This window comes from Pituophis catenifer, unplaced genomic scaffold (genome assembly GCF_029215685.1).
Source record: "Pituophis catenifer annectens isolate HBS135680 unplaced genomic scaffold, rPitCat1.0.hap2 SCAF_4, whole genome shotgun sequence".
NCBI lineage: Eukaryota > Metazoa > Chordata > Lepidosauria > Squamata > Colubridae > Pituophis > Pituophis catenifer.
The window spans coordinates 90,829,929-90,841,689 of NW_027256884.1; the positions used below are offsets into that span (position 1 = coordinate 90,829,929).

At 38.6% G+C, this 11,761-nt stretch overlaps 2 protein-coding genes across 4 annotated transcripts in view; one reads left to right on the forward strand and one right to left on the reverse strand.

Moving 5' to 3' along the window:
- Positions 1-2,790, forward strand: part of ADPRH (ADP-ribosylarginine hydrolase) — a 38,663-nt gene extending 35,873 nt beyond the window's left edge. For all 3 annotated transcript variants that reach the window (XM_070942680.1, XM_070942681.1, XM_070942679.1), the window contains one exon: positions 835-2,790. In XM_070942680.1, coding sequence (XP_070798781.1) covers positions 835-1,228 — 394 coding nt within the window. In that variant the 3' untranslated portion in view covers positions 1,229-2,790. The remainder of the gene's footprint in view (positions 1-834) is intronic.
- A 1,974-nt stretch (positions 2,791-4,764) lies between these two features.
- IGSF3 (immunoglobulin superfamily member 3) overlaps positions 4,765-11,761 on the reverse strand; it is a 111,186-nt gene continuing 104,189 nt past the window's right edge. Inside the window, exons 9-10 of the mRNA XM_070943718.1 lie at positions 6,994-7,419; positions 4,765-5,532 (exon numbers count right to left, since the gene is read on the reverse strand). Of these exons, the coding sequence (XP_070799819.1) occupies positions 5,282-5,532; positions 6,994-7,419 (677 nt within the window). The 3' untranslated portion in view covers positions 4,765-5,281. The remainder of the gene's footprint in view (positions 5,533-6,993; positions 7,420-11,761) is intronic.

Consider the following 11,761-nt stretch of genomic DNA (forward strand, 5'->3'; position numbering starts at 1 on the left):
AAATTTTGGCCTCCTGGGCACCTGCATCCCTGACCCTGGCATCAGGGAAGGTAACAGCACTCCATGGTACCTATTTATCTACACACATTTGCATGCTTTCGAATTGCTAGTTTGGCAGGAGCTGGGGTGAGACCGGGAGCTCACCTTGTCGCATGGCGCTCAGTTCTTGAATCTGGGCTGCCAGCTTTCCAGTTGACAAGCCCAGCATCTTAATTGCTGGACTACCATGCCATGTACTGTCAAGAAATTTCTCCTTCGTTCTAGGTTCTCTCCTTGATTAGTTTCCATTCATTGCTTCTTCTTCTGTCTTCAGGTGCTTTGGAGAATAGGTTGATCCCCTCTTCTTTGTGGCAGACCCTTAGAGATTGTAAGACTGCTATCATGTCACCCTTAGTCCTGTTCATTAAACTAGACATACCTAATTCCTGCAATCATTCTTTGTTTTAGCTTCCAGTCCCCTAATCATCTTGTTCTTCTCTGCACTTTCTAGAGGCTCAACATCTTTTTTATATTGTGGAGACCAAAACTGTATGCAATATGTATTGTATAGGTAATAGGTAATGGGCAAAGCTACTTTCAATGCTGCATATCTTTCTAGACACTATTTGATAATTTATGCCTCAATCCTTCTAATTATATTGGGTCCATTTTTATATTTTATATATCTAAGGCAACATCTTCTAACTGGAATTTTCTTGTTACATTGGACTTCAGTTTTCCTCCATAATCTTCCAGCTATCAAGTGGGGAGGGTGGAGTGGTTAGAGTTTTAATACAAATTCATTAATTTACATAAATCTAGTTTATCAATAGAAACTTTGCATTTCTATTTCAGGAACTACTTTGAAAACCAGTGGAAGAGATACCTGGAAATCAGAGGCATCTCAGATGGGATCTCTCCTCCTTCCTTCCCTAAAGTATTTGGTGTGAAAGAGAGAGATGAATTCTACACTTCCTTGAGTTTCTCTGGGTGGGGAGGTAGTAGTGGCCATGATGCGCCCATGATTGCCTATGATGCCATCCTGGGTTCAGAGAACTGGACTGAGTTAGCTCTGCGGAGTTTCTTTCATGGTGGGGACAGTGACTCTACTGCGGTGATTGCTGCATGTTGGTGGGGGGCAATATATGGCTTCAAAGGGGTTAGTGAAAAAAACTATAAAAAAATTGAATACAAAGACAGACTGGAAAAAGTGGCTAAAAAACTCTATAATCTCAGCTTGACTACCTAAAAGTCCTACTGCTAGAGGTGAGGCAATTGTTAAAATTCAGCAAAACAAAATATTTACCTGTGAATTTGTAAAGGAATGTGAATAGTGAATACATCTAGATTTGATTTTAAATTATTCAGTAAATACTACTGAAAGATCTAACATCATCTGTCCTTAAAAAAACCTGAAGAAATTATTTGAATATAATGTAACGTTTAGCTGGAAAGGGAGAGGGTACCTCTCATTTTATTTGTAAAATTAGTTGGGACCTCTAATCTTTTGCGTTTTGTTTGTATTTAGGAATGTAGCAGAAGAATCTGAAACAAAACTTTGATACATGCATTGGGCTTTCTAGGAAGTGTGCAGGGATAAACATTGTCCCTGCTCCAATTTTATTTTTTGAATTGTAGTTTTAGATGATCAGAGCGAAACATTAGTCCTCTAGCTGCAACTGAGCTGTTGTCATCCATCATTTCAAATTGCTGCCATAAATATAAGCAATTCAAGTCCTGCCTTAGCCATGAAAGCCAGCTGAGTGACTATGGGCCAGTCACTCTCTCAGCCCAACTCACCTCCCAGGGTTGTTGTGGGGGAAATAAGAGGGTGGTGTGTTGGATACACTGACTGTCTTACTTGTATATAATGTATGTATGTAAAAAATAAAGGTGTGATATATATACATACATACATACTCTATGGACTTTTGACTGACATCTTTGCAAGCAGTAAACTACACCTTGGCCTCAGGAATTATAACATTTAAGTTTTGCTTAGCATTTTGCAAACTTCATTCAACCAAACAGAGTTTTGAAATAGTCCGAGTTCGATTGAAGACGTGTGGCTTATATATTATATGTATCCTGCCTTTATTATTTTTACAAATAACTTACACCAGTGAACACTCAATGTTCACCGAGAGACAATGACTGGCTCAATGACCATCCAGCTGGCTTTCACGGTAAAAGTGGAATTTGAACACGTGTCTCATTGTTTCTAGCCTGGTGCTTTAACCACTAGAACCAACTGGCTTTCAGACTAAAGAAAAGTCTTGTGTGTTTAAGGACAATCTCTTAAGGAAGAACAAATGATAAACAACATGCATAACTCCAATAATTGGATACTTTGCATAACTCCAATAATATACTGCAACATTAGCTTAGATTCCCTTTCCTTCCTCGGCATTGTTGAATCTTTAAGGAAAAGCTGATCTTCTCTTTGCCATTACAGCTAAGTTCCAGCAAAATTATACCTTCATAATCTTAGCTTTCAGAACGAAAGGGAAACAAACAAGTGAAATCCGCTCTGTACAAATGAGTCACTGTAGGCATTTGTTCAATGCTTATGTTGTATGCCCATGCCAGTGATGCCAAGCCATGGTAAGAGCGAGAATATTTTGGCTTGCTGCAGTTGAACATCCAAACTTGACATAAACAGCACATTAGGATTGTATCAATAAAATGTTAACAGTTCAAAACCATTAACACAGGACAATAAATCACCATTTTAACACAGTTTACTACAGCTTGCATGTGTGTTGTATAAAACATTTAGTGCAACATGGTACAAAGTTTCTCTTTAATAATAATAAAAAACACATTTTCTCACATCATGCAAAGGTAGCTTGTTTCTTTTTCTCTGGGTAGAGAAAGAGTGGTCCAAAAAGCTTTGTGAAAGCTTTTTGCAGGCGGTGTCCATGTTTTAAAAAGAAAGCCCATTCTGAACTGGTAATCAGTTTGGCAGCACAATGGACAAGTCATTTGCAAGTGATCCTTGGTGCTGCTTGTGGGACAATTCTTCCACTATTTAAGAGGCTTTATGACATCCATATACTTTCCCAAGAGTCCACAGTCCACAGATTGGAGAGCTAGCCACTGGATGTCGCTGTGGGATAACTTTCCATAAGCAGGCGTGCAGACGAGGATTGCTGGTAGGGAAGCATTAATGCTACTAGGTCAGTTGAAAACATTTTCAATGCAAAGATAAGAAACAATGATGTTTAGGGCACGGATTGTCCCACTGCCCCCTTTCCTTTTTAAGACCTTAACTCAATTACAGCTCCTGCCCTCCAGCAGTATATGTACAAGACGTTTTACATCAACAGAACCGTAGAGAGAAGCTAGGAACTTTCGAGAGAGTGTGTGTGTGTGCAGGTGTCTCATTTTCTTTTTAAATCCCCTCTCTTCTGAATAGACAGAATAGGCAGGCAGACTAAAACTATATGTGTTTTCAAATTGCACATTATATAAGATTAAGGTTTTGCAGAGGCAGATTTGGTTCTGGGAACTTTCTAGGTGCTTTATTAGAATTTTACAAGGGTGGGAGACTTTTCAAAACCTCTGAGCTTAGATCAATCCCTTCCCCCTTAAGAGCACCTGCCTCAACCTAAGGTCCTTTAGATGTGTTTTATTACAAATCTGTTATTTCTAGCCAGCATAACCAAAGGCCCTGCTGGCTGGGAATTATGCAAAGTGTAGTCTCCATCTATCTCAGAGACACCAGGTTGAGAAAGACCACTTGAATATTAGTATAACAGGCATGTCTTTCTCTTGACATAAGGAAAACCTTTGCCTTGGTGTTTTAACACCAACTCATCAAGTTTGTTATTCCCACAAATTGCTTTAATAAGGACAAATTAGCAAAACTATTAGTTTTCACTCTTCAGGAAGGAAAAACCTGCTGTATTGCTATCTTCTTACCACTGATCAACCACCTTCATGTCAAGACAGCATAACATGCTGGCATATATCGCTGACACTATGAATCACAGATTCACCTGTTTTATGAAAATTAGCAACTAGCTGTGCCAGGAAGACTTTTAGGAAGACAGTAAACACACTTTTTGTTTTTAAGTTTTTAAAATTTCCCTGTCTCTGCAACTAGAATCAGGGCACAAGAGATCTGGTCCATCATGTATAACAAGCATTTTCCTGGACAGCACATGGAAAGAGCTCTTGACTTGAAGTAGGAATTCCACCTGAACTGAACCAAGGTTCTCTTAATGCTGTGCCTTTCATAGAAAGAACAACAGTTCTTAGCCCAGCATATTTTCACTTACTGTGGCTTATGCAAGGCTGGTGGAATGAAGATGAAGGTTAGTATACCTGAAGAAATAAAGCTGAAATAACAAAGCAGCATATACATATATGGGAGGGAAGGAAGAACATTCCTACCCCTTCTTGCCTGATGTAAGCTTCTTTGTGTAGACAGTGTAGCTGGACACAACATTTGTAAGGAACAGAAGTTGGTCAGTATGTCAGTCCTTTCTCTGCTCTGTTTCAACATTCCACAGTTATTACAGTGCCAGGCCACACAAGGAGGCAGTTACTTCTGCACTGCTTCCTCAACTTTGGTCAAGATTAGGATCTATTTTTTTTCTGCTGCAATCTCTAAGGGTGATAGTGGAGCATATTTAAACCAGGACCTTTTTGGTCATTAGAATTAGACAGGCAATTGTACCTGGGGAAGTCAAGGTAATTTCTTTTTGAAGCTAAAAACAAAGCCCCTCCCCCATATGCATTTTCAGTCCTGAAGTAATAGGAAACATCCAGACGGAGATGGCAGAAACAATGCTGCTTAATATGTAGTATGGAGTGATCCTAGGTTCATTTCTCAAAAGCAATATGCAATTTCTCTGGTCCACTCCAAGGACATGTAGCTGCTGAAACAAGCCCATTTGATAAAATAAGCTTACTCAAAATAAAGTGCCCCACTTTGGCACAACCAGAGCCTAACTTAATCAATACATTCTGGAGTCTGTCCTCTGCATAATACAAGAATACATATTTGAGCAACAGAATTACAGCCCAGAAGACAAATGATGACACTGGATGAAAAGGAAAACAGTATGAAAATTCATTATATACAGCGAACAAATGGACATTCTATCCCCCTTAGCAATTGGCTGGTTCTTCACAGGCATTCTGGGGTGTTCAGGTTCCTCTAGCCCCAAAGGTGACAGGACAGTGTAGCAGAGGTAAGCTGGTATCCAAAAGTTCAGATGGTGAATAAAAATACAACAAAATAGACCTCCTTTGGGTTTCAGATGCAGCTTTACCTCTTTTAGGGCTCTGCCATTTAATCTATAGTTCCTGGATGAATGCTGAGAACAGGAGGCTCCAGACAAGTGGGGGAATAGTTTAGGTGTGGCTCTTTGATCCATAACAAAGGGACCCCGTTCTTTCCTTCCGAATTCTTGCTGGAATTTCGGCTTTTGAATCGCACCAGCAGAATGGTGATGATGAGAATGCCAAAAATGGGAAAGGGATAAAAAAATACGAAGTAGAACAGGGAGTCATTGTTGCAAATAACAGACTGCAGAGAGGAACCTAAAAAAGAGTGAAAGGGCAGTAATAAACTTTCAGATCAATAAATTTCTTTTTTCTATATATACCAAACATCTGTCTGTGAGTCTGTGCCTGTGTGTGCCTGCATCTCTGTTAAGTCAATCTTGATTTCTGGTAATTATATGGACAAACTCCAGTTCAGTTTTAAAATCCACACAATTTTCTTGGCAACATCTTCAGAAGAAAGCTATTGTTGTCTTCCTAGTATGAGAGACAACGATTGGCCCAAAGTCATCAACTGTCTTCTGGGCCAAAGACAAAACGAGAACAGGAATCTTCCTGCACCTAGTCCAGAGCCTCCACCACTAGACCAAACCTCCCCTTGTAAACAACTATTAAGAAGCAATATACCAAATTAGGCTAAAATCAATCCTGTGTGAATAGAACTTTTTTAACCAAAATGTTTTTTTTACTACAATATTCAAATTTAGCAACTGTATACTCAATAAAAATGAGTATAAATTGCCATATGTACAGGTCATGGATTGACAATCAAAGGGAAATTAATTTGTAGAACTTTGCTTCCTTTTGATCTCCGAGCTATAATCTTTCAAAAGAACGGTACTATTTTTAAAAAAGTACCATACCTGTAATTTTAAGAAAAAAATATATCAGAGACCGTGGAGAATAAAGATAGCATAGTGAACTAGATCCTGAGACATCCAGATTCAACTACACCCCTTCTAATGGAAACCCACTAGCTGATTTTAAATCAGTCATTTTCTTACCCGATTGATTTAATGAAGGGAGCTCTCCAAGGAAGCTGCCCTGAGCTCCTTAGTAAGGCAGTTAGTACATATGTGCAGTTATTTTCTCATATCAAACAAATTAAAAGTTTGAGGGCAAAACAAAAGTTTGGTCTTAATTAATGTTTTTGGCATCCGTACATAGTCCTGGATCTTAGGTTGCGTAGCTCTGCATTACAACGGGGAACTTCTAAGTTAGGAGATCCTCAATTTGCATGACATTTTGACACAGAAAAGTAGCTATTCCAGTTAATATGCAACAGGTTGCTAGAAGCCTGTCGTGCCAGAGATCGTTCTGCAGTGCTCCTGCAGTGCTAATTTTCTTCAATTTGTTTCAGAAAAAAATCTAAAACGCATTTAGATTACCCAGAGTGACATAGTTTTGAATAATTTGTAGTTTGCTTCTACATTACACCCAGCATAACTTGTAATTTACCCACCCATATTTTTAGATATATCTTTTAGTTATTTTTCTTACCTGCTTATTCTGCACGGCATACATTATTTGCAATCAACATTGAAAAAATGGGCAGTTGTTATTGGGCTGGAAATAACTGATATACAATCATCGTTTTCATCAACTAATATTCTGAAAACACTTTATTTAATATAGATCTTTCAAAATATTCTCTAGCTATATTCTCATTGAATTTTTACAAGCTCCATTCCTGTCCATTAAATGCCTTAATCATCTTACCTGTATCTTGCACATAAACAGTAATAAGACCAGAATCTTCTTCTGTAAGTTTGTACCAGACTCCCTTGGGATCAGGTAGCCACTCTTCCACGTGGCATGAGTAATTGCCAGCATCAGAAGAAGCTGCCTGCAACACAGTCAGTCGATAGAACATGGCTGAAAGTCTTTGAAAACGTAGTCTCCCTTCCCAAGGGCTGTTCTCTCGGCTGAAGACGAAATCCTGGCCTACTCTTAACAAGGCCTCTTTATCTTCTTCGTTCTTGTGACCAGTTTGTCCACTTCTGTCTTTATTCTTCATGATGAACCATGTCACAGCAAAACGGGAATCCTGGCTGGTAGGTGACAAAATGTTGCAATCCAAATGGAAATGGTCCTGTTCTGGCACTGTGAGGTTGGCTATTGTTGCATCCACTTGTAGTGAGGCATCTGAAGATATTGAAGATATACAAAGGCCAATTAGTTTCTCTAATTGTACAGAGCATGAGCCAATGCTGAAAAGCAAAATTTGGAATTTCTTGATTGAACGGCCCTCCCTTCAGAATACAGTTTCCTGAAATGAGACACAGAATTTAGGTTTGCCTGCAAAGGCTTGTTCCTCTTCTTGGCATAGAAACCAGATCAAAAAATGTATGGTAAAGTTGCAAGGGTGTACTGCCAACTCTCAGATAATCAAGAAAGAGATTGCTAAGAAAACAAGTGCTGGAGAATAGAATATGCCCATGGGGCAAATATGACAAAAAATAACATATTCAGGCTTTTTAAAATATCCAGACTGGAATAAGATTACTCAAAAACTGGAATGGAAGGGATTCATGCCTCCAATTACCACACCAAACAAGAAGAGAACCTCCTGCGCACGAAATCCAACCGCACCTTCTATAATTTTGTAAACAACAAACTTAAAGACTCAAGATCCATCCCACCCCTAAAAGGTCCTAAAGATAAAGAATGCAATGATGAAGCAGTTAAAGCAAACCTCTTCAACAGATTCTTCATCTCAGTCTTTGTAAACAGCAATGGCTCATGCCCAACATTCCCTAGTCATACCACAAGTAACTACAACAATCTAACACAAATAGATTTCGCAGAAGCTAACGTTGAAAAGGCACTACACAGATTAAAACCATATCTATCTATCTGACCTGATGGACTATGTGCATACTTCTTAGAAAAGCTTTCCACTGCTATAGCATAATCTTTGAAAAATCCTTCATGACCACCTCCCTACCCAACCTATGGTCACTAGCCATGGTCATCCCTATAGGAGCGCCCTATCAAATCCTGCACCTGTTAATAGCGAGTCCCCCAAGGCAGCATTCTAGGACCAACACTCTTCATACTATACATAAATGACCTTTGCGATCATATTATAAGCAACTGCGTTCTCTTCGCCGATGATGTAAAAATATTTAACACCACCGACAATGCTGCTACCCTTCAAAAAGACCTTGAATTTGTGTCAGAATGGTCGAACAATTGGCAATTCCAAATCTCAACCAACAAATGCTCTGTCTTACACATTGGCAAAAAGAACAAGAACACAAAATACAAGCTGAGTGGACACGGCCTTGTAGATGACCTTCACTCTGTCAAGGACCTTGGACTACTCATATCTAATGATCTAAGTGCCAAAACCCACTGTAACAACATCGCCAAAAAGGCATTAAGAATTGTAAACCTAATCTTATGTAGCTTCTTCTCCGGTAATATCACTCTACTAATCAGAGCATAGAAAACATTTGCTAGACCAATTCTGGAATACAGCTCATCTGTCTGGAACCCACACTGCATATCGGACATTAATACAATTGAATGTGTCCCAAAATATTTCACAAGAAGAGTCCTCTACTCCTCTGCTCGCAACAAAATACCTTATGCCACCAGACTGAAATTCTGGGCTTAGAAAACTTAGAACTACGCCACCTTTGGTCTGACCTAAGCGTAGCTCATAAAATTATCTGCTACAATGTCCTACCTGTCAATGACTACTTCAGCTTCAACCACAACCACAACAATATACGAGCACATAATAGATACAAACTTAAAGTGAACCACTCCAAACTCAATTGCAGAAAATATGACTTCAGCAACAGAGTGGTCAATGCCTGGAATGCACTAGCCTGGTTTCATCCCCAAACCCCCAAATTTTAATCTAAGACTGTCTACTGTTGACCTCACCCCATTCCTAAGAGGTCTGTAAGGGGTGTGCATAAGAGCAGCAGCGTGCCTACCATCCCTGTCTAATGTTTCCTCTATTTGTATCTATTTTATGTATTCAATTCAGGCTTATACTTATATATATTACCTAATACGTTCTTGACAAATAAATAAATAATAATAAAATAATTTTTGGCACAACTTGTTCAAAGGGTTTGGCTTAATTGATATTTCTAACATTTCTGATAACATTTAATGAGGCAAAGAATTCCACAATACTTTCATAAATTTTCTTTTTCACCCTCATCTAATTATATAAAAGGAAGCCATAAAGAGAAACAATTATGTGACATCAAAGAAAATTTTAGAGCTAGAATTATCAGCAATGGTGATAATGTACAACAAGAGAATGAAAATGATTTCTGGTATTATTGATTTCAAAAGAAAAAGTACAAAATTGAGAATGCAGTTTGGAATTTCAAGCTGATACTTATCCATTCTCAGGATGCTTATTACAGAACAAGCATGTTAGTTATTGAAATATTGGGAAGAAGGGAACACTTAAAGAACTAAATTAACAGGACTAAGTTCAAGAAGGCAATCTAGATTACGGGTGTCAAACTCGATTGCGTCATGTGACATATTGTGATGTATCGTGACCAGTGGTGAATTGCTACTGGTTTGCCCCAGATTGGGCAAACCGGTAGTGGCGGCGGGAGGCTCTGCCCATCCACCCAGATGCTTTTGCGCATGCGCAGAAGTGTTACACGCATGCTCATGAGCAAACCAGTAGCGACAGGCTTTGAAACCCACCCCTGATCATGACTTTTTTGCCCTTGCAGAGATGGGGTGGGTGTGGTCTGCACATGATGCATCCGGCCCGTGGGTCACCAGTTTGACAGGTTTCCACAAGTTCACTAGCAGAATAGCAGATTCTCGATTCTGCTAGCGAGTTTAAAAACTTGTGGAAAAATTTTAAATCCTAAAATAACGCCTCCCCCTCCCCCTGGCCCCCTTTTAGTTCAGGAGAAGTCATAAGGTTTCTGTCTTAGATTATTCTCCTTCATATCTCTGGCTGCTGCTAACAGGCCATTTGAAAACATTTTGCCCAAAAAGAAAATCCAGAAGCTTAACTCTAATGTGTGCAGCATCACAATGATTTAGCCTGGAGGCATTTTTCCTCTAAAGACCAATATATTTTTCTTCTTCATCCTGAACAGTTGGGGAAAAAAATTATTTAGCAAGAATGTCAAATATTTTCACATTCTCTCAAGAGCTGGCTAGTTTTTCAGAATGCAGATACTCATCAACAAGAACTGTAGCCCTTTTCTTATTCAGTCTGCTGATATTTAGAAACTATATTATAAACATTTCATAGGCATAAAACTTGAGGCATCCCTTTCATTTTTAATATAAATCACAAGCATTGAAATATAAAGTATTAATTTAGGGCATAAAAGTTATCCATTTATTATGTTATAATTTTCTTTTGTGTTTTCATTTTATTTAATATAAAATGATTCCATCATAGAAAACAGTGCCAGTAGTTCAGTTAAACTTTCCACTTGAAAGCAATCATTTAATTTTGGGGGCTGCATTGTCTCCTTGCTTTATATGCAAGACTAAGATTTTTAATAATTTGTCAGCTTCAAATCCATACACAAGGGAAGAACAATTTCATTTGCATTTTTAAATGGAAAAGACTTTACCCGAAGTGCATTTAAATATAGTAATACTGGATTATATTATTTTTCAAACTATGTTTCATACTCTTTTAGTAAATCTGAAGGGTTAGGATTAAGATAGGGCAGCTATTCAGATACAAGGCAGGAAACATCTACCATAGATGTTCTTGCTGTAACGGTCAGCAATTCCTTAAAGTTCATGACAGCTGTCCAAGTTAAGGCAACATTAAATTGGTAGTGACACATTGTCTTTCCTGTTTCATACCTTTAAGTATGAGGATAGAAAATTTGGGCAAAAAAATTTAAAATTTTGAAAATCGTCTTCTTTTCTTAAAGTTTCATTTTCTTTCCCTAGATATGGAGATTGAAGATGAATCCAAGCATGATGGAATCTCTTTTCATCCAACAATGTTATCTTCAGTGTTATCATTCTGTAGGGTGGCACTATTCTTTAGAGCAGTGTTCCCACCAACCTTTCCATCTTGACAGTCTGGGGGGGTGGGGAGGGGATGGTTTCATGTGAAGCCTTCGCCCCTTCTAAAGAAGACAAACACATAAAAGTATAATAGTTTTTTGGAGTTTTTCTTCACATTATGTTGGGAAGCACTTAGCCTGACAGGCAGGAGAAAACAAGTAAGGACCTAGTCTAGATTCACTACTTAACCATAAAAGGACAGAACAAAACCTCCCCGAATTCCGTGGAGCTTTATCTAATTGTTCCCAAGGGAAAGCTGCTGGACTGGAAAGATTCCTCTATTATAGGTAGAACACAATAAGGAAGTTAATTTGAACTCTGCAGGTCCGTGGGCTTGGTTGTTTGTACCTGACACATTATTAACATTAGCTAAAATCAGTGACTGCTAGCTTAGTATTATAGCGAAGGGACATAAGTCAACTGGTCAATCTATGTGCTGACTAAAATCCAT